The sequence below is a fragment of the Agelaius phoeniceus genome, unplaced genomic scaffold, assembly GCF_051311805.1.
Source record: "Agelaius phoeniceus isolate bAgePho1 unplaced genomic scaffold, bAgePho1.hap1 Scaffold_113, whole genome shotgun sequence".
Lineage (NCBI taxonomy): Eukaryota > Metazoa > Chordata > Aves > Passeriformes > Icteridae > Agelaius > Agelaius phoeniceus.
This window is the reverse complement of record NW_027509877.1, coordinates 2,057,128-2,083,174: the sequence shown is the minus strand read 5'-3', so window position 1 is coordinate 2,083,174 and position 26,047 is coordinate 2,057,128. Positions and strand designations below refer to the sequence as shown.

General features: G+C 53.4%; 1 protein-coding gene across 1 annotated transcript in view; it reads left to right on the top strand.

Moving 5' to 3' along the window:
- LOC143693006 (olfactory receptor 14J1-like) overlaps positions 1-25,442 on the top strand; it is a 37,455-nt gene extending 12,013 nt beyond the window's left edge. The window contains exons 3-4 of the mRNA XM_077173090.1: positions 24,484-24,593; positions 24,669-25,442. Of these exons, the coding sequence (XP_077029205.1) occupies positions 24,484-24,593; positions 24,669-25,442 (884 nt within the window). The remainder of the gene's footprint in view (positions 1-24,483; positions 24,594-24,668) is intronic.
- The last annotated feature ends 605 nt before the right edge of the window (positions 25,443-26,047 follow it).

Sequence of the window (26,047 nt, the reverse complement as noted above, 5' to 3'; positions counted from 1 at the left end):
CCTTCCTAAAGATCCTGTGGGGCTGCCTTAGACACCTGGGGCCAGGCATTCCTTCCAGCCTGGGCCACTTTGGCTGGGCTGGGGGCAGCCCCAGGGCAGGGGGCAGTGTGTGCAGGGGCCCTTTGTGACACGCTGCAGCACGGTCACTGTGGCATAGAACGGGTGTCCAAGGGCCCTTTGTGACACGTGGGAAATAGAAGCCTGCCCGGCTGCTGGGAACAGGCAACGGGGCAGAACGGGACAGAGCGGTGCCGGGAGGAGCCCCCGCACAGCGCCCTCGTTCCTGTCTGACCCGGAGCCTTTGCGAGGCGTTATTCCTGCAGGTGACCTCGAGGCCAGACCACAGGACTTGCTGACCCGTGGTCTCCCTGAGGCTTCTCTTCTGCAGGAGCCTTCGAGGCCAGAGCCCAATCCTTGACAGGAGTCTCCTGTCCTTGTGGCAGGAGCCCTTGAGCCCAAGCGCAGGACTTGCCGTCCTGCAGCCTTCCTGAGGCTTCTGTCTTGGAGGTGCCTTCCAGGCAGCACTTGGTGACTTAGAGCTTTTGCAAGGCATCTCACCTGCAAATAGCCACAAATCCAGTCTGAGATATGGAGCAGAGACCCCCGAGAGTGCCCAAGCTGGCCTGGGTGGAGGAGGAGGAGGAAGAAGGCCCTGCAGCTGCCCCAGCACAGGAGACCGAGGAGGTGGTGCCGTTCCAGCCACCGCAGGAGGGTGAGTGGCAGAGCTGGTCCACAGGGTTGGCGTCTGCAGCCAGCTTGACCCCATGCCATGCCATGCCATGCCATGCCATGCCATGCCATGCCATCCTATCCCCTGGGGAAATGCCCATGGACAGGACGGAAGAGGGCCTGGGCAGACACCCTGCAGTGGCCGCGCTCCATCCCCTGGGCCATCCCGGGGCTCTCCCTGCCTGGCCAGCACAGGGCTGGCCTGTGTTCTCCGGCCTCTCCCGCAGCCCCTCAGCTCTGGCTGCGCTCGCTCTTTGCCAGATGCAGCCCTGGAGTGCACACAAGAGCAGGAATCCAGCCGTGGCCGCTTCCGCAGCACAGCGCAGGTACCTGCAGCCACCCCCACCTTGGCTGGGCCTGCTGTCACTGCTCAGCCCAGCACCGTGTGTGCAGCACTCCATGCAACATCCCCGGCTTCCTGCCCTTCTCCTACAGTTCATCTGCAAATTCATCAAGAGAATGCAGGAGGAAGAGACCATGGCCATGGGCACTGGGCTCAGACCATACTCGCCCATCTTCAAAACCAAGCCCAGTGCTGCCCTCCTGTGTATGCTTGTAGAGGAAGGTTTTTACTATCCAAACCAAGTAAGCAGCCTGTGGTCAGGGTTTGATCCTCCCAGGAATTGCTTGGCCTCCCAAGCCACACATGCTGGTTGCTGTGAGCCTTTGAGGCCACATGGCAGTGCGCTGGGAAGGGAAGCACTTCTCTGGGCAAGCTGGGAACATTGCTCCCCCTGGCAGCTTTCCAAGTCTCCCTGTGCCTTCTCCAGGTGCCTGCCATGGTGAGGTACATCCACCAGTGGCTCGTGGCCAATGATTGTGCTGAAGCCAGGCTGGACGAGGCCCTGCTGGATCTGACGGAAGCACAGCCAGATGACGCAGTCCTGACGCTGCTGCGTGTGGCCCCATCCTGTGACAGGTATGGGGCCCACCTGCCCAGAGGGCTCAGGCCTCCCCAGCCCATCAGCCTGTACAGCCTGCTGCAGGTGTCTGAGCAACAGAGACTTCCAGGGGCCTCTGGCTGCTGCCTTTCCCAGCCCTGGCACGTCAGCCCCTGAGCCTGCTGCCATGCTCCCTCCCTGCCCCTCAGGGCTCTGTCCCCACAGGCCTGGGCTGCCTGGCTGCTGCTGGCCAGGGCCAGTGGGCAGAGGCAGAGCTGGCAGCCAGCTCAGCTCCCCACGGTGCTGTGTCTGAGACCCCCCTGAGACAGAGCTCTCACCCCCCAGAGCTGCCATGGCCATGTGGAAGACCATCATGGGCTCAGCCAGGACTGCTGAGCTGGCACAGCTGATCCTCCTGGATGTGCTGGGGAGCTGGCCAGAGCACAGCACGTGCACCTCCGATGGGGACCAAACGGCTGTCTTTAACCTGGCTGTGAGTTTCTGCAAGTGGCCTTTGCTGGCCCCAAGGCCGCCACTCCAGCAGCTCTCCATCCTCCTTCCACCACTGCATCTGCCTGCCTCAGGCGCTGGCCTGAAACCTGGCCCAGGGGCAGCTTCAGGCCCAGCAGGCCCCGTGCTCCCCCTGCCAAGGTCTCTCCGGGCCTCTCCCTGCCACGCTCGGGCCCTGCCACACAGACACCTGGGCACTGAGCGCTGTCTCGGGGGCCTTTGTCCCTTGCAGGCAACCGTGGTGATGTGGAAGATCCTGCAGGTGCCCTGTCTGCCACGTATATTGAAGGTGTATTTCCCCCGCCTATTTGTGCATCTGCTCTTCCAAGTGTTCTCCAGCACCTTGGAGATGCCAGAGGAGGTCGATGCCTTCTGGAAGCAATGCCAACAAGAGCACGGCCTTGCCACCAGCCCCAACAGGTGCTCCATGCCAGTCCTCCTGTCCCTGCCACGTGGCCTGCCAAGGAGCCAGTGCTGCCAGCGTCACCTGGCCTTTGCTGTGCACACAGGTTTGCAGTGCGCACCCTGAAGTCCCTGCTCTGCCTTCTCCGCTGTGAGGATGTGGTGGTAGCAATGGAACGCAGGTGTGGCTGGGACACGCTGCTCTCTCTTGACACCCACCACTGTGCCGTGGCTCTGCTGGCCAGGTGAGAGCCCCTTCTCCCCACTGCCTCTGACATTTGTGCTCTGTGCTGGGGTGTCCTGCAAAGTTTCCATGGTCATGGGCCTTGTCACTGTGGGACAGCCAAGCAGACTGGAAAAGGCTGGCAGAGGAGGGTGCCCATGAGAATGCAACTCCCGAGTGGCCCAGGTCCCCTTGCTGGAAGGGTGGTGGGGAAAGATGAGAACTCTGTGAGTCACTCCTGGGAGAGATTTGCCCCACTGGCTCAGGGTCTTGTTTCCTTTTTCCTCTTCTTAGAGAAATTTCCCATTCAGCCCTACACTTTTGTTCCGGGATTGCATTCTACCTGCTCGCCATGCTCGGCCAAGAGATGCCATACTGGGATTTCCCTGCCCTGGCATTCCTTGTGGAGGTGAGCCTCAAGGCCAGCGCTGCCTCCCAGCTCTCTGCCCTCTCGTAGGCACAGCTGCCAGGACGGTGCCCGTGCCCTGTGCTGCTGCCTGGGCCCAGCCCTGTGCGCTTCCGGGCTCCTGCCGGCCGGCTCCCTGTCACTGCCCTGTGCCTTTCAGGTCCTCAAGTGCCTGGACTTGAGGGAATGCAGTGACAGTGTTCTGCAGATCATGGCACAGAACCTGCAGAGCGAGCACAGGGCCAGGCGTTACTTGGCACTCAGAGGCCTGGTAGTGCTGGGCAAGAATCCCTTGATGGTGAGAAGGGGGCAGTGGCTGAAGCCGTGCAGGCAGCGTGGGGCCGGACAACGCCGTCGCTTGGCCTTGCCTGGGCTTGGGGCCCTGGGGCAGCTGCTCCCAGCTCTCCTGCCTCCCGCTTCAGCTGCCCCAGTGCTTTGGGACAGGCCTTTGGCCTCTGGGCCCTGCGGCAGCAGACTGGCCTTTCACAAACTTGTGTTCTGCACAGGCTGAAAAAATGGGGAGCCTGACCGAAAGTCTTGTGGAGCTCCTGCAGGAAAATGATAGCCACATGATCAGGATGACCATTCTTCTGCTCCGATATTTGCTCCTGGATATTGGGGGTGCCCCAATAGCCACCCCCACTGCCCTGCAGCTGGCTGAGGCGCTCCTGCCACTCTTTGACCATGTAAGGCTCTGTGCCCACAGCCACAACCGCCGGCTGCTGCCCAGACACTTGGTGCCCTGTGCAGATGCAGGCCTGTGCCCTGGGGGGCCTGAAGCAGCTGATGATGAGGTCTTTTTCCCTTCCTCTCATACAGGATGATATCCGGGTGCAGCTGAGCTCCATGTGTGTCTTTCAAGAGATGCTGGACTTATTAAGAGAAGATGGAAGAAAGGCCCTGAAGTCCCACGTGCGCCAGAGCCTGGTCCCACTCTACATCCACTGCCATGATGAGAATCAGATTGTTGCTGAGGTGAGGACCTGTGGCCACCTGCTGTCCCCCTGGCAGGGGACTGGGCTGCCTCCTGCCCTGGCACCTTGTGGGCTGCAGCCTCCTCCAGGCTGTGGCACTGGGATGCTCCTGTGCCCTGGCCTGTGGGGCCAAGACTGCGTCTCTGCTGCTCTCCAGGCCTCCCGGGAAACGCTGCATTCTGCAGCCGGATTCCTGAAGAGGCGGAATCTCGAACAAATGCTCCAGGTGGATCAGACATGGAGGTTTGGCGAGTGCTTGGTAAGAGAAGCCGAGAACGCCCAGGCTCAGCCTGGAGAAGGCCCCTGAGGGCGGTGCTCAGTGTGCGGGGCCGGGCAGCTGTGCCCATGCCCGCTGCTGCAGCCAGAGGCCGCGGGGGCTCTTCTCCAGGCTCCCGTGGGCCCGGTGTTGCTGCGGGGCGGGCCGGCACCGCGGCTCCCCGGGCAGCAGCCGGCCCTCTGCCCCCTGCCCTCGGGAGCCCTTGGCCAGCGGCTGCTGGCCGCGCCTCAGGGCTGTGCGGCCAGGGGAGGCCGGGGCTGGGCGCAGGCAGCGCCCGGCCCAGGGGCTGAGCCCGCGCCAACCCTTCCCTCCTGCCGCTCTCTGCAGCTGGCAGAGGACAGGAGCCGAGCGGCCGAGCACCTGCGCCGGGCCCTGCGCTACCTGCAGAGCCCACAGGAGCCCCTGCGAGAGGCAGCCATCAGGTTCATGGGTGAGCCACGAGCCCGGGCTCCCTCCCGGGCCCGCCGCAGACCGGCCCCGGCCCCGCCTGCTGCCCCGGCAGCGCCAGCCGGGCCCGGCGCCGTGGAGCCCCGCCTTGGCTGGGCATTGCTGCTGCCGCCCTCTGGCAGCCGTGCCCTGGGGCGGCAGCGTGCGCCAAGGGCCAGGCTGTGGCTACAGCGCCGGCAGCGCCGCTGGCAGGGAGCTGTGTCGCTGGGGCCGTGACAGGCTCTGTGTTCACAGGCATGGCCGGGCGGCACCTGAGGGGGCAGCAGCAAGAGCTGCAGCTGATCTGCACTGGTGAGTGAGGCCAGCGGGCTGGCACCAGGGGCTGCCGGGGGGAGAGCTGCAAACCCTGCCCCGGCTGCGGAGGCCTCTGCTCCTGGGGGTACAGCACACTGAGATTTCAGGGCCACGTGGGCCATTGGTGGCCAGCAGCTTCGGGCTGATCCCCTTGCTCCCTGCTCCCTCCTGGCCATGGCAAGAGCCGGCTGCGATGGCCCTGCCTCGGGGCTCTCCTGGGCTCCCCGCAGATCCGGCATCTGACCATGGCTCTGTTCCTCTCTCTTGCAGCCCTGGAACGCCTGACGGAGGACATGAGCAGTGCTGTGTCAGAGCTGGCCCTTGAAACACTGCATGTCCTCCGAGCAACAGCCAGTGGGCGATATTCCATCTTCCAGAGGCTGCAAGACCAGCTGCACAGGGCATGGATCACTCGGCCTCATCTGTCATGGCTGGGCTGGCTGCACTGCTGGAGCTCTGAGGACAGCTGATCCGGGAGGCTCTCTTTGCTGGGGCAGCCTGAGCCAGTGGGGATTTTTACTTTTCTTTAAGATTTTTCTTTTCTTCCATTCTATCTTTTACCCTATGGAAATATATACCATGTTATAATATACACACTCTCAGGAGATTTTCTTTACTGCCCAGGGTTCGTAGGGCATAGGGAAAGTGGAGAAAAGCCTGCTTCTACTTAGCATGCTGCCCATGCATGCAGTGCTGCAGGGAAAATGGCCAGAAGCCCCTTGGCCTGTGGTGGCTCTGCTGAAGCCTTTGTGCTGCCCACAGAGCGGCTGGGCAGGGGCCGGAGCTGCGGGGATCCCTGCCAGAGCGGTGCCTGGAGATGGCTGTCGTAACGGCGGGAGAGATGCGACACACCATATGCGATGAATAGCAAATCTCGAAGTTTATTGAAAGCTTACACATTTTTATAATAGTGTTAATGAAGCTTATGCATATTGCAAAATCTGAGCTCATTATTGGTTAAAGCACACTATAATCAAACACACCTACTTCTATCTCTTAACAATTATTTTGCTTCTATGTGTACATTCTTCTAATTTCTCTACCTTGGGATAACTACATTTTCTGGCAAGCAATTTTCTCCCCCGTCTTCCCGTTTTAGAGAAGGTCACTGTGACCTTCATCAGTAATTGGGCATCGGTTGCTCAGTTCCCAGCTTGTTTCTCTTACCCTATCCATTGGTATCACATCGGAATGTCCTTTCTCAGCTAACCAATTATCCAAAAAGCTCTCTACATCTCCCCTGTTTTTCTGTTGAACAAGCATAGTTTGATTAAATGCAGTAGTTATCATCTTTCTCACCATATTCTGCAAGCATATACAAAAACAAGGCAAAACTAATACTAACAGCAAAACTACAATAGCTACTACAATGCTAACCTTAATAAGTGAACGTAACCACGATCCTAAGTTTAAAGATTTGAGCCATCCATCAATACCAAGGCCTGATTCCACCTGTAAGTTCCCAGTTAACCTCCGTAACTCAGAGAGCTGTGAGTGTACAGATCGTGCATGATCAGAGAGATTCATGCAACACATGCCCTCAAATTCATCACAACCATGGCCTTGTGCAAGTAAGAGAAAATCAATTGCAGCTCTATTTTGAAGCGTTGCATGGCGAATAGAATCTACATCAAGCAAAAGACTAGAAATTGCTAAAGAAGTTGCATTTGTTTGTTTAGCAAGCCAACATCCTAACTTATTTAAAATAGCATGAGCACCTGCTGCTGATACCCCTGGAGTTAAGAAAGATGCTGCAACTATGGCCGCTGGGGACCAAAACTTTACATCATCCCGGCAGTCGGCTGCAAAAGCATGAGCCATTCGCTTGCTTCTACGATAGCGACGGCTCATGTTCAGAATCATGGACATGTTAGGTGTAAGTAGAGACAGCCGTCCAAGTGTACATGGTCCCCCGTGCAGCATTGATGGGATACCGGCCCAAGCACGGTCTCCACATATCAGGAAATATCCTGCTGGCAATTGAATAGGGTCATTTGATGAGACTGACACTCTCTTTGTTGTATAACTGCACCAGGCCGATGCATTTCGGTAGACAGCCATGCTGGAAGTTACAACATTAGAGTGGTTCTTGATTGACAGCTGGCTTCTATGGTTAAAGTGAATGCATGCATCTGCCATCACTGACCCTAACAATTCTAACTCTTGGGGTTCCTGTGGTGCTAGAGGAAAGCGGGAAATCCATTGGTCCCAATTGTCCACACTCACCCTAGCATTGCTGACCTTACAAGTTGGCACATGTAAAGGGCACGGCCAGGGATCTGCTGGCAATCCAACCAAACAAGTTGTGAAAGGATTGCCAGGGGAAGACAACGACAGGCAAATAGTCTCCTGTTTAGTTAGGTTTGCCAGGGTGACCCATATGTTAGTTTTGGGCTGAGGTGGGGCCCATGCTGGATGGTCTACACTGTGCCCAAAGGAAGCAAAAATTAATAAAGCGACAACATAAAGTCTCCATCCCATCCTGATTTCCTCAGGCACCCTTTTGGGCCACCCGGCCATCAAGCCTGTCATAAACTCTTAAGAACGTCTCTTTCTCCTTAGCTTCAGCCCCTTTAAGCTTCTCAGACAATCGTCCCACACTTGATTGGGATCCTGACCCACCAAAATAGGACCTATCACGTTTGCTTGTGCCAGAGGAATATTTCTACCACACTTAGTCTGCAAGATACAGGACCGGGATATCCCCAGAATACGTCTGACTAAATGTTGTATTTCCCACCTAAACCATGCAAGGATCTTCTGTTCTGGGGACTCATACAATTGTAACCCCTGGAAACCGGGCAGCCCTGTGAATGATGTAAGATCCCTCTGCCAAGAGTTAAACCGCCAATAGAACTTACAGTGTTCACACCACAACTCAGGTAAACGAGTTTGGTGTACCCACTTAGTCTCCTGACAACCTCCACAGAAAAGCAGCACCCATGCAGTACAGCGTCTATCTTGACACTTAATACAAGCTAAATTTCTAGGCCCCTTAAATTCCAACTCAGTAAGCATCGAATACAAACTTAATACGTTATCAAGAGACTTGCACCGATCAATTGCTCGATCGATGGCAGCATCACAGTGTCCTTTCAGTTTGAGAAGTATCGGTCGAAGGATGATCAGCAGCTTCGTCCCCACCCGCTGACGATCCTCTTCGCTCAGCCGGTCGAGCTGTTCCATCAAGCACAGCTGCTCGGGTCCATTTAGCAGGTACCCACAAAGGTCCTGTAGGAGTAGAAACACAAAGATATCCGCGGCCCCAATATAACACCTTAGCAGGACTTTGCCATTGTCCTGACTTGGGATCCCTGTATCTCACCCACACATCTTTCTTTACACCATCTGCTTCACGTACATAGTGACGAATCACAGCAGGAACCTTGTTTTCCCCAAAAACACACAGGTGGTTCAAAACAAACAAGCACTTTAACAATCTCTCTTGTGGCTCTCTGGTATCCTTATATTTACTCAGATATCTTTTTAAGGTACCATTTGCTCTCTCAACAATCGCTTGTCCTGTAGGAGAATTGGGGATGCCGGTTATGTGCTCTATTCCCCACATTTGCAGAAATTGCTTTATTCTTTTGCTACTGTAAGCAGGCCCATTGTCTGTCTTGATACGCTGTGGTACTCCCATTACTGCAAAACAACTGCTGAGATGTCTCTCTACCTGCCCTGCTTTCTCACCAGTCTGCGCTGTGGCCCATATAAAGTGACTGTAAGTGTCTATGGTAACATGTACATACTTCAACCTCCCAAACTCTGCCACATGTGTGACATCCATTTGCCAGGTCTCATTTGTGCTCAGCCCTCTTGGGTTAACTCCCAGACCTAAACCACAGCCTCCATTATGATGACTGCATATAGGACAGGCTTTGACTATTGCCCGTGCCTCCTCCATAGATATTTGAAATTCTCTATGAAGGCCTTTTGCATTCTGATGGAACATGGAGTGTGCCTCTCTGGCTATGGTCTGTTTGGGAATCGGAGTTGCTTGTGTGACTGAGACTAATTTATCTGCTCGCATGTTACCTTCTCCCAGGCCAATATTCCATTTGTGACTTCTGATATGGATAACACAAAAGGAATGCTTTCTTAGCCTAATTGCTCTCTGCAGTTGCATAAACAGCTCGTGTAACCTCCTGTTTTGAACCTCTTTTATGGAGGCATCCTCTATTCTCTCACACACTCCTGCAACATACAAAGAATCTGTTACAATGTTAAGAGGTCCAGAGAAATGCATCATGGCCCATACAACAGCCAAAAGCTCCATCGTTTGTAAAGTGTCCACCTCAGTAGCTCGGAGTATGTGATGATGCCATTGTCCCTTTTCTCGCCAGGTCACTGCAGCAGTTTTAGATTTTCTTCCTGCATCAGTGTAGGCAGTTGTAGCATCCGACAAGGGCTTCAGTGATCTTTTTGGGCATTGAATCCAACCCCATTGTCCTACCCAATTCAATGGTACATTGGGAATATCATCAGTGGCAGTCACACTACCGGCTCCCAACAGAGCCTCTTGTAACTCCATACTGTTTGCCAGATACCATGTCAATGTATCCTTTTTCATTGGTATCTGTATCTGATCAGGTTCCTTTCCCATAATCTGTATTGTCCGTTCACGACCCTTTTTAAGGAGATCAGCTAGACTTTCAATTTTCTGAAGAAGGGTTTTATGTTGTTGAAGTGGAGGAGATATCCATTCCAAGGCCCATGTCTCCCCCGTTTTTCTGTTATGCCAAGTAAGTGCACCCAGTAAAAATTTTTGTCTACACCAAACTGTCAGCTGTACAGGGAGATCAAAATCACGTCTCTGAACACTCCCTTGTGTAACACGGTCTAATATCTGCTGCAGTGTTTCAGCCCGTTCAGGGGTTATACGAACAGGCTGCGCTGGATTAGTTCCCTTTAACAAAGGTCAAAATGCATCTAACAGTTAATTGTTCGATTCGCATAGGTGGAAAAAGAATATACAGCATAATAGAACTTTCCCCTACATAGCCAGCGTCCAATATTCTAGATAAAACAAACAATCCCAACACTGTAGCCGAGAAATGTCCTAAAAGCAAAACTCTCACAAATAATTCATCAATAATGAGTGGTCTCTTTACTCTCGTTGGGACTTCTGTGGGTGAACAGTCACCAAAATCACTGTCTGCTGCTGTTGCTAGGTCTACTCTGAGGCTCCCGGTGGTTGCGGGCTGAAGGCAGGTTGAGTCGAAGTTGTGACAGCTGCTATTTGTGTCTGGGCGCGGCGGCTGGCGGGCGCGCTGGCTCTGCCGTTTCCCGAGCGGCGTCTGCAGATTCCGGTATTGTGGGTGTCCAGGCGGCAACGGCTACACCAAACACTGACGGCGGGACAGTCCCGTCGCGTATGTCCCGTTCCTCCACATCGGTAGCACCTGCATCGGCTAGTGGATGGAGCCCGTGGAGCATTTATTGCAGCTGCTTGGAGCGGGGCGAGGGCCGCCAGTACTTGGTTTTGAGAGGACTCTGCCTGCCTCTGCAACCCGACCCCTAGCTCTTTAATAGCATCTACTAACATTGCCTGTGATCCCAGCGGGACATTAGCTAATCGCTCTAAAGCTTCCTCTATAGACCAATTAGCCCCCAGGGTATTTATCACATTCTTGGTAAGCTGATTGCCGTTTTGAAGTGCGCATTGTTTAAGCATGGACCCTTTCATGAATTCAGGGACTCCTGCTCGTTCAATAGCGCTGGCTACCCTGTCTATAAAAGCTCCGAAAGACTCTTCCGTACCCTGCTTCATTCCCATGTAAGAAGGAATTCCTCCAGGATCCTTAATTCTATCGATAGCTAAACGTGCTAAGCGCATAGCCTCTCTGCACTTTTCGGGCCCAATCAACGCTTGTGCCTCTGTTCTAAGAAACGGCCCGAACCCCATTAACTCCTCCAGGGTCACCCCATATAACGGGTCTCCTGGCTGCCGTACCACTGCGACATATTGCTGACAAATCGCCTGCCAATGGGCATTAAATAAAAGCTGTTGGTGTTGAGTAAAAATGAGCCGCGTTACCGTCCTGCAATCTGCCGGCAGCAAAACCTGAGTACCCCAGATGTAATCCAGCATTTGTTTTGTGGGCTCACTAGTTACCCCAAATTGACTAACTGTGGACCGTAACTGCGACAAGAGTTTCCAGTCCAGGGCAGTTATCGTGGCCTGAAACCCTCCCCCTGGCTGGGGAGAATAGATCACCGGGCAGGCCATTTCCATAGCAGCCGATCTTGCCTCCTCATCCCCCGTGTCCATAAATTCTTTAGCTACCGCCGCCCATGCCTCCCTTCGCTGCTGAGCAACGGCCCTTGCAAGGTCACCGTCCGACCCGGGGACGGTCGAACCGCTAAGCGGAGGAGGTGTAGGGCTTAACACCGGGGCAGGCGGCGCGGACGGCACGGCTGGAGTACGCGCGGGGGGCCGCCCGAAGCAGGAGCTGATAGCTGCAGGGAGCTGCTGTCTGGAGCGGGAACTCGTGTCGGCAGGGACCCAAACCAGTCTCTGTAACTCCTGTTTCTTTCACGGGCTACGCTAGCCTGCTGGGCAGCTCTTTCCCCTGCTTGATATTTCAAGAATTCAGCATGCACGACCCGTCATAAATTTCCCAACTTTCTCGCGGCTTTATCAGCATCTATGACCGCCTGCCACAACTAATCCCCAAATATACGGCAGTCTGATAACGTATGCACTGTGCAAAGAGTCCGAAAAAGTCTTTGAGCATACGCACGAGCTAACAACCCATGAAGCTCTTTCTACAAATGTATACCCGTAACCGTACGCTTTTATAAAAAGCTAGGAAATAAATCATATGCTGCTTGCCTGACTTTATCCGTGTTGAACGATAATAGCGCGCTTCTTGCAGCCCTTTTCCAGCTTCGGCAGCACGTATCAGCCGGGCCCTGCTATCAGGTCGCCCGGGGCCGGCACCTTCCCTTTTTCAGCGGTGCTTATTGCCGTCCTCGGCTGCGATAGGACCTGAACTTGACTTTTACGCCTCCGACCGTGGCTAGTCCCGAAGGTACACGTCGGGGGTCACCATTTGTCGTAACGGCGGGAGAGATGCGACACACCATATGCGATGAATAGCAAATCTCGAAGTTTATTGAAAGCTTACACATTTTTATAATAGTGTTAATGAAGCTTATGCATATTGCAAAATCTGAGCTCATTATTGGTTAAAGCACACTATAATCAAACACACCTACTTCTATCTCTTAACAATTATTTTGCTTCTATGTGTACATTCTTCTAATTTCTCTACCTTGGGATAACTACATTTTCTGGCAAGCAATTTTCTCCCCCGTCTTCCCGTTTTAGAGAAGGTCACTGTGACCTTCATCAGTAATTGGGCATCGGTTGCTCAGTTCCCAGCTTGTTTCTCTTACCCTTATCCATTGGTATCACATCGGAATGTCCTTTCTCAGCTAACCAATTATCCAAAAAGCTCTCTACAGATGGCCACAAGCCCTGTGCCAGGCAGGAAGCGCCATCCGTGCCCTCCTGCCCGTCTGCTGCTGCCTGCCTTGCTGAGGGCTCCCAGATGCCTCTGGCTGGGGCTGCTCTGGAGCTGCTGTGGGGCTGCGGCGCTGCTGCCAGGCAGCTTGGCCGGGCTGGGGCAGGGCCTGAGGGGCTGGGGCGCTGGCAAGCCCTGAGCAATGGGGCTGTCAGAGGCCACAAGCAGCCCCCTGGCAGCCGCCTTGTTCCTGCCAGAGTTGACTTGCAAGACAGATCCCGGGCACTCTGCAACTAACAGCATCTCAGTGTTGTTGGAAAGCCAAATGCAGGGAAATGTCAGACCTTTGGTCTTGTCAGCAAAGCTTAGAATTAAACCCAGGATTTGATCTGAGACCTTGGAAAGGGCTTCCGAACTCAGGTGCTGGAAGCCAGAATGCGGATTTCTAGTTTCTAGCAGAGACACGGGGAGGAAAGTTGAAGTGGAGGAATGTTTAGAGTTTTAGAGTTCCAGATCTAGAAAAAATCCAAGTAGTTACAATAGTAAACAAGAAGTTTAGGATGCAGTGCTGTAGGTTTGTTGCGTCATGGCATGATTGGCTAAGGAAGCTTCCACTGTAGCATGATGTGGGAAGCCAGGAAATTCCTCGGGCTGCCCTGCAGGACTCGAGACCCTGTCAGAGGGCTCAGAGACCTTGGCACAGAGCCCAAGACGCCTGTGCCTTTGATTTAGCCCTTGGAAAAAACAATTCCCAACCTTGTATGAAGAATGACAAGCCACAAAATGAAAGGGAATTTATCACAGAGTGGAAAAATAGATTTTGGGGGTTTTTAGAATGGGGCTTCAGGGGGCAAGATGGAGGAATGTGGGCATGTCCAGCCTTTCTCCTTCTTCTTCTTGGCCTCCATCTTCTGCTGTGATGTTGGCACTTTTCGATTGGTTTAGAGTAGACGCTCACTGTCTAACGTAGATGATAGGTATGGGAAAGTAATTGTAAATATTGTACAGGTAGTTGTTTTTAGTAGAAAAAGATAACACCGCCCCGGGGGAGGCAGAGTGCCTTCGACTGTCTTGCTGAGCAGACCTCGGCAGGACAGGAGAAAGAATTTTATAGATAAGATACAAGAAACAACCTTGAGACCGAGAAATGAAGAGCTCTTACTCCTTCTTTGACCACCGGGCTGGGAAAAGAGACTTTCTAACTTATCTCGGGGTCACTCTGAGCAGCTAGAGACCCCGAGAGCATGAGTCCCTAAGAGGAAATATTGAAGGATTGGCTCCAAAACATAAATATCCTTGTTGGCCGTGTCTTCTTGGCCAAGAAATCCTTCAAAGCTCTTGGAACTACAAGTCTTGCAGCCCTGTGAGCCATGCGGTGGAGATGGGAGCCAAACTCACCCTTCCTGTCTATGTAGAAGAGAAGAAAAAGCAATGGCATCATCTAAAAAACTCAGAGGTCTTCTCTCTAGTTCATTCCAAACTCCTTCAACTCGCCCAAAGTGGGATTTAGCTACAAACACATGACAAGGACTTTTAGGGCTGGCTCTTTGACTCCAGAGTGGCTGCTTTAGAATCTTTCCCATAACCCTGTGTAGTTGTGTGCCAGCAAGGTCTCCTTTGAAGAAACTTTCCCAACTGACTTGCATGGAGGTTTGTTTGAAGGGTGTTTGAGGGGAAAGGCTCCCAGCAGAGGTCTGGGCTTTGGCCTAGCTGTGTCTCCTGCTGATTGTGAAGTGTGCCATCAGCTGCAGGGCTTTCTGGGCTAAAAATACCATCAAGTCACTTGGACTTGCTCATTTTGGCCTATAAAAGCTGGACCCACTTTTGGGGCAAATTTGAAGACCTCATCTATGGGTGGATGGAGCACCTAGGATTTGCCCAATTGCTGGGAAGGGTTGTCCAGGTCCCTGGAGTATCCAGGGCCCTGGTAAGTTCCAGCTCCCACATGCCTTGGCAATGAGAAGCAGAGGAACCCAGACTTTTCTGTGCTGCCTGTGTCACTGCACCGGGGCCATGGGATGGGCACACGCAGCCCTTGTGCTGGAGCTGAGCTGCTCTGCCCAGCACTGGTGGCCGCCATCCAAGCTGGTTTTGCTTGTCCTGGTTCCCTGACAGCTGGGGCCCTGGGCAGAGCCCTGAGAGCCTGGTCTCCCCCCAGGGAAGGAGCAGGAGCCCCTGGAGAAGCTGTACCGGGTGGGGATGCTGCTGCTGCTGCTGCTGCTGCTGCTGCTGGAGACAGCCAGGATGACATCAAGGATGAGAAGCTCTTCCTCAGCCTGGCCACTGGAGGCTGAAGGTGATGGACTTTGATTCTGGCACCTTCTTCAAAGCCAAACTCCTCAGGGAATTTGCAGATGAGTCCCCAGCTGGGGAAATTCTGCCAGATTTGGGCACGGCCCAGCCTGGCTGGGAAGCAAAGGTTCCCCCTTTGCTGGGGCAGATGCAACTCATCCTTCAGTCACTGCCCAGCTGCTTTTTGGCAGGGCTGTGGGGATGGGCTGGGCTGGGTATGAAATGGGAGTGGGCTCCTGGCCCTGCCAACAGCCCCCAGCACCCACTGTGCCCCGGGCTGGGGCTGGGGCTGGGGCTGGGGCAGCCAGCCCGACACAAACAAAGCCCCATGGTGGGAGCAGAGGTGGGACTCCAGAACCTGTGCAGGGGCTGCTTTGCTGTGCAGGCAAGGAAGGGCTTGGGCTGCTCAGCTGCCCTTGTTTGCTTTGGGATCACCATGATTTTGGGGGCAGTGCAGGGGGGAAGAGAGAAAGTGTGGGCTTCCCTCAGCCATGGCTGGGTTTTTCCCTACCATGTAGGAGTTGGGCCTTCCTCAAGGCCCTGACAGAGATAAGAGTTTTTCCCGTTTTGCTTGTTTTCTCTTTTTGCATCTAATCTCTTTTCAATAATGTGTTGTTTGTTTTTCCAGAGGAAGCGTTCTAGGTGGTCCAGTGTGGATGGGGAAGTGCTTGGGAGCAGCTGTGGCGTGGATGGGCCGTGCCCTTGGAGAAGGCTGAGGCCATGGTTTGGGAGCAGCTTTTCTTGCAGCCGTGGCTGGTGTGAGGTGGGTCCCTGTGTGCTTGGCAGGGTGGGATCAGAGCTTTTGGGAGATGGCAGCGAGCACAGGAGCATCCTGCTCTGGGCAGCTGCTGAGGGCTGGATGTGCCGTGGCTGGCTGCAGGCTGGGCACATGTCCTGCCCTCCTGCTCTGCTGCCAAAGGCAGCAGGGATGGGCAGCTCTGGGCACAGCTCTGGGCACAGCCAGCATGGCCTGGGCACCGCAGGCCTTGGCACAAGGGCACAGGAGCCCTCAGCTGACGGGCGCTTTCTGCTTTCTCTCCTTGCAGCCGGGCTCTGCGGCTGCTGAGGCTGCTCTGGGCTCTGCCAGGGCTCTGCTGGGCTCAGCCCTGGGCCCAGCTGGGCTGGCTCTGCCCTCACATTGCTCTGACAGCTCTGCATCAGACGAGCCCGTTGCGAGCGCAGCGCCTGAGCTTTCTGCTTTGGCAGCTGAGTGAGACTCTGCTGCAGGCCCAGAGATTGCAGCTGGGGACACACATCCAATTGGCAAGGACCCAAACTCTCCACAGTCCCAGCTGAACGCCTGGATCTGCACAGGGTGTTTGTCTGTCCCATTCTTCCTTCTTGATTGGCTGGAATTGCGCAATTGCACTTTCTTCCTCCTCTAGAAGTGCCACGAATGGGCCAAAGCTGGCGAGTGGGCCGTGCTCCTGAGGCAGTGCAGTCTGGAGGTGATGGATGGAGAATTGCCCTTCTGCACTGCCAAACCAGAGCAAAAAGCCCTAAGTGGGACTTTGTGTCTCTAAGAAATCCCTGACAGTTTCAAAGGGAATGTGCAGCTCATTCACAGGGTGAGAAGGAAGGGCATCTTCTAAAGGATTTGGGCTTTGACAGAGTTTCCATTCCCAGTCCTGCTTGGAGCTGGAAGGGCACAAAGCAATTTCCTCTTGCTTTGAGCACAATTTCAAATGGCAATGTTGGAAACAAAGCCCAAAACCTTTTAAAAGTCTGCTGAGGTCAGTAAGATGGATCCATGCCATCAGTACATTTACAATGTAAATAACTGAGTTCTTTTTCAAAAGATCATTTACCTCTTAATGCAAAGAATGTAACTTTGCATTTATGTTTTGTTTTTTTCACTAACATTATGTTATGTTTTTTCACTAGCACTTGGATTTTATTCTTATCTTTTACAATTTAACTATTTTTTCCCTTTTCCTTTTTTTTTCCTTTAAATAGAAAACACGTCCTATAAAAAGAACGTCCTTTGCTCCTGGTTCCCATGTGGAGCAGCTCCCTTCCTGCTGGCTGAGCTGCTCAGGCAGAGCCCGGCAGCTCCTGGCCCTGCAGGGCTGAGGCTTTTCCCCGTTGCTGGGCACAGACTGATGGAGCAGCACTGCTGAACACGGGCACACAGAGGGACCAGAAACAGCTGCCTCTGCCCACCTGAGGCTCCAAGGCCCAAACTCTGAGCAGCCAGGGCTGGAAGAGACTGGCAGGATCTGATCCCTGACTCTGGGCCAGGGCTGCACAAATGACCCCACAGCAGCAGCAGCAGCAGCAGCAGCAGCAGATGGAGCTGACTTTCAGCACAGCCCCTGCCCCTGTTCCCTCCCGTGTGCAGCGGTGTCACAGCAGCCTGAGGCACCTGGGAGCCCCCAGAGCCAGCAGGGACTTGAGATGGCAGCCCTGGGCTCCTGGAGGCTGTGCAAGGAACGGAGCTGGGCACTCCCTGTCCATGGGGAGCTTGCAGATGGAAAAGGCTGCTGTGCCCAGGCAGCTCCAAGGGCACAGAAAGGAGGCTCTGGAGCACTGGGTCTGTGCCAGTGCCACAGTCCTGGGCAGCAGCCAGCGAGCCCTGGGGGAACAGAGAGCACAGCACGAGGGACAGAAGCAGGCAAGGGCAGAGACTGGAGAGAGCCAGAGCCAGGAGCAGGAACAGCTGCTCCATTGCACTCCTGGAGAAAGCTCTTGGCTGCTTCAAAGCGCTGAAAGGCGTGAAGGGCAGAGAGGAGGCCACAGCAAACAATGCTCCTGTTTGCACAGCCTCCCCTCTCCGTGTCCCAGAAGAAATTGCATGGACTGTGTTCTTCTCTCCGAGTGGTCTCGTTCAGCATGAGCAGCTCAGCACCAGGAGCTGAAGGAGCTGAAGCCTCAGGCCACAGGAGCTGGGCAAGAGGAAACTTTTGGAGCAAAGTAATGCTGCTAAAATAGCCCCAGCTGAATGCAGCGGATATCATCATGGAATCACAGAATCCTTTCTCTTGGAAAAGCCCTCTGAGCTCACCCAGTGCAGCCGCTCACCCAGCAGTGCCAAGCCCAGCACTAAACCACGTCCCTGAAGTGCCAAGGCCTGGACAGCAGCCCTGAGTGAGGCCTGAACAGCAGGCCCTGAGCCAAAGGTGGCCTCTGGATGAACCTTCCAGCCAAAGGTTATCTTTGTATCTGCTCCCTAATGAAATATGCCTGGTCATTAGCACTGTGATAGATGTAGCCACTCCTTAGTGAAACATGGATGGACCTTTGTGTATTTAGAAGCCAGACAAGGCCATGAAATCTGACATCTGGCCTTGTGTGAGGCTGAAGGATCAAAGTCAGCTGCCTTGGCTCCTCCTTGAGGCCTGGCCAGGCTTTGGGAGGGAGCCAAGAGGAGGATGAAAGCAGATGTTGCCACACTAGAAGTGCTGTCAGTTTGTCCATTCAGCACTGTCAGAGCTGGGCCCTCTCCCAGCGGGGTTGGAGCCTCAGCTGTGGCTGGAGGCACCTGCAGGAATTGCCAGTGCCCAGGAGTGGCTCTGCAGCCCTTGGCTGTGACAGCTTCCCCAGCTGCTGTGTGGGTCTCGGCGATGGTAAAGGCTGAGGGTAAATGCTGCTGCATCTTTCCTAATCACTGCAGGCAATCTTTGGTGGGGATGGTTGGGTGCATTGCTGAGCCGCTCCTTTTGTGATTCTTTGCTGCTCTGAACTGCAGGAAATGACACTGATTCCTTCAGTTGGAGTCTTTGTCTTTGGTGCTGACTTTGGCCGCTGGTCAAACCAAACTGGCACAGTCTGGCCAGATCCCAACAAAATGTCACTTGTTCAATGTCAATGTGAGGAATGAGTGCCATCAGAAATTCCCAGATGGGAAGCCCTTCCCTGGAGTTCCCTGGCTCTGGAGTGGGCTGAGGTGGGAGCCCGGTGGGAGCAGTGGGGCAGTCGGGTAAAAGAGGCTGCAGCCCTGGATGGCCTCAAATGCATCCAAAAATTGCACATGGAAAAGGAAAAGAACTTGTGGTTTGGGCAGACAAAGATGAATTTGTTAAGAGTCCAATGGAAACAGCACCTTCAGAAGGAACAATTATTGTTGGAATGCTCCCACATGGAGCAAGAGAAGAAGGTTTTAATCTTGAGCTCAGCTGCATTTGTGCCAGTGAAATATCAATATACTAAATAACTATATGTATTTATTGTATAATAAGACCTTAATATATGTATATATGTATTTGTATATTTATATATATTATATATATATGTCTGTATCTATCTGTCTATATATATATCAATATGTATATCTACATATGAAATAATAATAATGTGAAATAGTGCTGACAATACTAATTTGGTAGCTTTGGCTGCTCAGGGATGTAACTCTAAATACCCTACAGAACAGGATTGGCCACGGCCCTACTGTCAGTGGTCAACGTTGTGAGATTGTAGACAATGAAAAAAGGAGGAAGGGATGAAATTGGCTATTTTCCCAGGGTTTGCTGATACTGTGATGCAGAGTGCTTTGTCTGTTGCTCTGAAAAATACAGTGATTAATCCTGCAGGGTTTTTCATGTACTGGACTATGCACAAGCTGCAGGATTGGTTGAATGGGTGAAGGGGTTGTTAAAAGAACAGTTGAAAAAATGAGGAGATGGGAACCTTTGCCCATGGAGAACCCATCTTCCAGATGTGCTCCATGCCCTTAACAATGGCCCACGGGGGAAATGGAAACCCCCTGGCTGTGCACGGCTGCCCCCAGTTTGCAAATCCAACCATGGGCAGTGAGACTTGGACTGCCTGGGAAATTGTTCTGGCTGTGATGGCCCCTGGCAGGGCCAGCCCAGAGGCTGCAGGGCTGGGCCTTCATGCACTGGAATTAATGAGGAGCAATTCAAAGCAAATGAGAGCTATCAGTACTGAAACAGGAATTCAGATTCCTCCAGGACACTTTGCTTTGGTAACTGCTCCCTTGGAGCTTGGCCTTGCAAAGTGTTCATGTCATGGCAGGAGGAATTGATGCAGAATATCCAGGAGAAATTACAGTAATTCTGTTAAACAATAGTAAACAAGATTGGATTATTCAACCCCATGACAGGGTAGCACAATTATTGATATTGCAATTTTAGGAACGATTGTGAAAAAAGGAGCTCCAGCTCCAATCACCACCGTTTGTGGAGATAAAGGGTTTGGATGCAGCCGTCCTAATAATGGAGCCAGAGTGTGGGTCCGGAGGCCAAATGGCCCTCCCGAGGCAGCTGAAGGAGCAGCTCCTGGGAAAGACAACTCTGAGTCCTGACACCTGGGCAGGAACAATGGGGATGTGTCCCTGCAGCCAAGGATTGTGTGTGAGAACAAGTAGATCTGACAGGATATTGTTTTACACACGCTGCCAGACCAAATCTCCCTGTTTGCCCCAAGGGCCCCTTTGGGAAATGCTCTGATCCACGGGGCTCCATGGGAAGGCTGCTGTGACACTGAGGGACTTGCACAGGAATTGCATCCAGGAGCCCGGGTGCCCCTCAGGGACTGGGACCCGGCCCCTTCCAGCCCGAGGGGAAAGGGCCCCCCCAGGCCTTGTTAGCCACAGACAGCATGGTAAAGCTGAACAGCAAAGGGCCTGGGGGCATTATTCTGGAATTAAAAAGGTGCCAGCTCCATGGACAACAGAATTCTTGTTCCTAATTCGAATGAGATTGAGAAAAAAGAATGAAGAACGGTGTCACCAAAGTACTACAGGTGTCTGTAAGTTGTACCTTGATAGTCAGCCAGAATCTTTGTCTGCCACAAACACCTCTAGTGTTTGACCAAGGGGTTAGTCATCAAAATGTAATGATGAGTTCTGAAGGATTGCTGAGCTTCTTTTGTAATTCTTTGCTAATGATGATGTGCTTTGCTGAGCTTATCCTTTTGCAATTCTTTGCAGCTGTGCATGATATAAATGCCACAATTCCTTCAGTTGGTGTCTGTGTCTTTGGTAGTGACCCTGCCCACTGGAGAAACAGGGCCCCCTCTTGCCTAAGTGTTACCTGGCAAGGCAAAAAGCCTCCCTCCAAAATTCCCCCTTCCTCCTTGTTCCCCCCCTTCATACCCTGAGCATGATGTGCTCTGGTCTGGGCTGTGCCCGGGGTCAGTTGGGGTCACCTGTCCTGGCTGTGTCCCCTGCCAAGCTCCCCCGCAGCCCCAGCCCCTCCCCAGCGTGGCTGGACGAGGGGCAGGACAGGCCTTGGCTGTGCTGCAGCTCAGCAAGAACAAAACCATCTCTGCGTGCTCAGCGCTGTGCTCAGCACCCGGCCCAGCAGTGTCTCAGTGCCAGGGGCTGTGCCCTCAGTGCCTGCCAGGGCTTTCCATGGCAACTGCCAGGCCAGGTGACCCAGGTGTCCCCCCCAGTGCCGGTTGCCATGGAAACAGTGCCCAGCGCTGCCCCTTTCTGTCCTGCTGACCTGGCCTTTGGCCCTGGCAGTGCCCTTGGCTGCTGGTTCCTGGTGCCCGAGCGGCCAGCGCGGCACAGGGCAGGTGGCCATGGCAAGGGATCCCCTCTGGCTCTGGGCACTGACACCAGCCCTGAGCAAGGGGCCCAGGCCAGCTTTCCATGGCCACCAACCATCACAACGGCACCGGGCATTGCTTGCCATGGCAGCAAACCAAGGAACGGGTCCCCGTGGCCGTTGCCATAGCACCTGGTGGCACCAACAAGTGTCACTGCAATTGTACCTGGAACAGCCCTGGCACCGCTTTGTCCTCAGGGTTGCCATGGCAGCCCAGGGCAGCAACAGCTCTGCAGGCAAGGGGCCATGGAACCTGGCTGCAGAAATGGCTCCTTGGGCTGCTTTCCAAGGAAACCTGAACTGATGGGGGTTGCCATGGCAGCCAAAGCCAGCAGTGGGGTCCCTGCAGTGTCCATGGCAACAGTCCCTTGCAATGGCCCAGTGCAGGTTGGGATGATGATCCACCCTCACAGCTGGCCCAGGGCAGGTCTGGAGTGGTCTCGGTGGCACCCTGGGCTTGGCACACACTTGAGGAGGATGTCTGTTTGCAATGGGGAAACTCAGGAGTTTTAGATTGCTTCAAAAAATTAAAAAGTCAAAATCCCTCTTCAGCTGAGTGAAGCCAGTTCACCAAGCAAAGCAGGTCCTAGGTGAGTGAGGAGAGACAGGATGGGGTTGGGGAATGTGGAGCAAGGTTGTCCACACTGATCAGACCTCAAGGCACAGCTTCTCTGACCAAGCCAGACTTCCTCAAGAGTGTCCCTGGGTCAGTATAAGTCACTGAATGCTGCAATCCCCTCTTGTATACTAAGAAAAGTAATAAAGGACACTATAAAATATGATACATATTTCCTAGAAGCTCTTTGAAATATTTTTCCATACCTGCGGCAGGAAAGCTTCCTAACGAACTGCCCCAGAGCAGAGGGAAATCAATGCAGAGCCATGGTTTGTTAGGACTATCTTGGTCCTAATGAGCCCTGTAGTGCATTTGAAGCTGAGCCATGGAACCTCAGGGCCTGAGAGGAGATTGCAAAAACCTTTCCAGGAGTGAAAGTCAGAGGAAAAACCCCAAAGTGTCTCAAAGCATGAATGGCTCCCACTGAGGTCAACACAGGCTCCTCATGGACTCCTTGGAGGAGAGAATTGGAGGCCAGGATTACACAAAAACCTCTCAAAGACTCAGAGTGAAAAGGAACATCCAGAGTAACTTAAAAACCTTGAGTATCTCAAAGTATTAATGAGCCCCACTGAGTGTCAGTACAAAGCTCTCAAGGGACTCATTAAAGCAGATAATTGGGACCATGACTGCACAAACCTCTCACAGAGTCTGGATCAAAAGGAAAAAACAAAATACCTTAAAATAACTGAAGTAGCCTGAAGTATTAACGAGCCCCACTGAGTGTTGTTACTGACAAAGCCTCTCCAGGGACTAATTACAGCAGGTAATTGGAGGCCATGATTGCACAAAGCTCTCAGAGACTCCAAGGCAAAAGCCAAACCCAAAGTCCTTTGAAAAACCTGCAGCCCCTGCAGGGAGCATTCAGGAGCCGCCAGGGCCATTGCTGAGCAAGGCTCCCCAGGGACTCCTTGCAGCAGATCCTTGAGGCCACTGGGATGTGGGCCGGGGGGGATGCTGAGGGCAGCACAAGGGGCTGACAGTGCCCAGCCTGGCTGGGGCTGTGCCAGGAGGCCCCAGGGCCTCAGGACAAGGTGTCTCCTCCCAGCCCTTGCTGGCACAGACCCTGCTGTGGCCCAGGGCACCAAGACTTGGCTTCTCTTTGTCCCCACCTGTCATCACTGCCTGCAGTTCTCTGCTCTGCCTGGGGCCCAGGGACACTTGCTCAGTCGTGTCCCTCAGTGGGACCCATTAAAAGTCCACGAAACTTTGGAGTTGGATTCTGCCTTGGAGTTCTGGAGAGGTTTCTTCAGCTCCCTCTCAGGGACTGATGTTCAGGGCCTGAGCACAAAGCCCCAGAGGCTCATTAAAGTCCTTGTGCTGTGTCTGTGCTGCTGAGCTGGGCTGGGCTCCTGGCACAGAGGCAGCTCCTGCTCACCAAGAAGAGCTTCAAAAGCACATTTCTCTGGATGAGCAGCTCTTGTGCCAGCCCAGCAGGGCTGGGGCACTGCCTGCAGCCAGCCCGGGCACAGCCCAGAGGCACAGAGAGCTTCAATCAGTCAGGGCTGGGAAGGGGCTGAGAAGTGCCTGGGGCACAATCACTGCCAGCCCTTGGCACAGGAACCTCTGGCTGCAGGACAATGCAGCTGCAGCTCCTGGAGCCATCTCCTCAAGCTGGAACATGCCAATGCCTGCAGAGCCTGTGAGTACATTCTCTGCTTGTCTCTTGTGCAGAGCAGCCAGGGGTGCCCAGGGCTGTCCTGCAGAGCAGGGTCCTGCAGCCCAGGGTGCTGTGCTGGGGCAGGGACTCTGCTGCCTGCCAGGGACAGCTCTCAGCCAGCCCTGGCAGCTGCTCCCAGCACTGGGGGACAAGATCTGGGTGGCAGGAGACAGCTGGTGAGGCTTGGGAGTGTTCTCCTTGTGTGGGGAGGATGCTGCATTGTTCAGAATTGCTCCCAGCATGGCATTTAACTGCAGAACATTTCCAAGTAGATTATACAGGGGAAACAGCAAGGCAGGGGATGCATAAGAGGGAAAATCCTGCTCTTAAAATGTACTGCTCTTCGTTGCTGGGATGAGAATCTGCATGTATATTTTCATCTCTCAGTTCAGGGAGAAAAAAATAAAGACATTTTCTCTGACATCTTAATAAACCAGGCAGTGACAGAAATCAGCACAGCGCCCCTCACACGCAGCATCAGTGTTGCTTCTCCAGCCTCCTCAGGATTGCTCTGACGTTGCCATCAGAGCCTGCAGAGCCAGAGATGCCCCTGGGCAGTGCCTGAGCTGGGAGGGCTCTGCAGGGCAGAGCTGAGCCCCCAGGGCTGGGCTGGGCTCTGGCAGCACTGCCAGGGCCCAGCCCTGGGCACAGGGAAGCAGCTGCTGGCAGGGACAGCTCCAGGCAGCAGAGCCCTGGGCAGGCAGTGGGGGGAAAGTGCCCCCCAGGCTGTGCTGGGAAATTTCAAGTCCTCTCCACCCCCAACTATTCCATGATTACTTTTCTTACAGATCCCCATGATAAGGCATCACAGCAAATGTCCAACAGCAGCTGCATCAGGCACTTCCTCCTGCTGGCATTGGCAGACACGCGGCAGCTGCAGCTCCTGCACTTCTGCCTCTTGCTGGGCATCTCCCTGGCTGCCCTCCTGGGCAACGGCCTCAGCATCAGCGCCGTAGCCTGCGGCCACCACCTGCACACGCCCATGTTCTTCTTCCTGCTCAACCTGGCCCTCGCTGACCTGGGCTCCATCTGCACCACTGTCCCCAAAGCCATGCACAATTCCCTCTGGGACACCAGCAACATCTCCTACACTGGATGTGCTGCACAGCTCTTTTTCTTTCTCTTCTTCATTTCAACAGAGTATTTCCTCCTGACCGTGATGTGCTACGACCGCTACGTGTCCATCTGCAAACCCCTGCACTACGGGACCCTCCTGGGCAGCAGAGCTTGTGCCCACATGGCAGCAGCTGCCTGGGCCAGTGCCTTTCTCAATGCTCTCATGCACACAGCCAATACATTTTCCCTGCCCCTGTGCTATGGCAATGCCCTGGGCCACTTCTTATGTGATGTGCCCCCGATCCTCAAGCTTTCCTGCTCACACTCCAATCTCAGGAAAATTGGGCTCATTGTGGTTAGCCTTTGTTTATCATTTGGCTGTTTTGTGTTCATTGTTTTCTCCTATGTGCAGATCTTCAGGGCTGTGCTGAGGATCCCCTCTGAGCAGGGACGGCACAAAGCGTTTTCCACCTGCCTCCCTCACCTGGCCGTGGTGTCCCTGTTTGTCAGCACTGCCTCATTTTCCTATGTGAAGCCCCCCTCCATGTCCTCCCCATCGCTGGATCTGGCCCTGTCAGTTCTGTACTCGGTGGTGCCTCCAGCCCTGAACCCCCTCATCTACAGCCTGAGGAACCAGGAGCTCAAGGCTGCAGTGTGGACATTGATGACTGGATGGTTTCAGAAACATTAAACTGCTGGCCAATTTCTGCAAATCACTTGTAATAAAAGTTGGTTTTGATACTTGTTGGTTTCATTTTGGAGGTTCTTTTTCTTTGTTTTACTTTATTAATGTTGTCTGATACTGTTAGATTGGATGTGACCTACACACACGTGATTAGGTTCAAAGAAGAAAATGTTTTTATATTTCATGTTCTCTAGTTTATATACTTTTAAGAAAACATCATTTTAAGTCATTAATTACATCACAATGACTTATTATATTAATTAGAACAAAGCTATTAGTATCAATATAATTGGCAAAAGTTTTACAGAAATTTAATAAGCTATGCATACACATTTACTTATGCATCTAATCTACCTAACAAAAATCTACATGTATCTTTTCTAATCTATTCCCATGCTAATGCCTTGTCTTCTGTCTTGCTATGGATACAATCTAAAATCATCAATTGTTATTTCATCTATTAACTCAGCTTTGCTTGTAAGTTAGCTGTCAAGCCTAACTATATGGTCCACAGAGAAATGTCAATGTTTCTGCCATTTCCCCTTTTCTTTCTCTCCACCTTCCCTGTGCCCACAGACTGTGTCAATGAGGGGCTGCACTCTTGGTGGCTT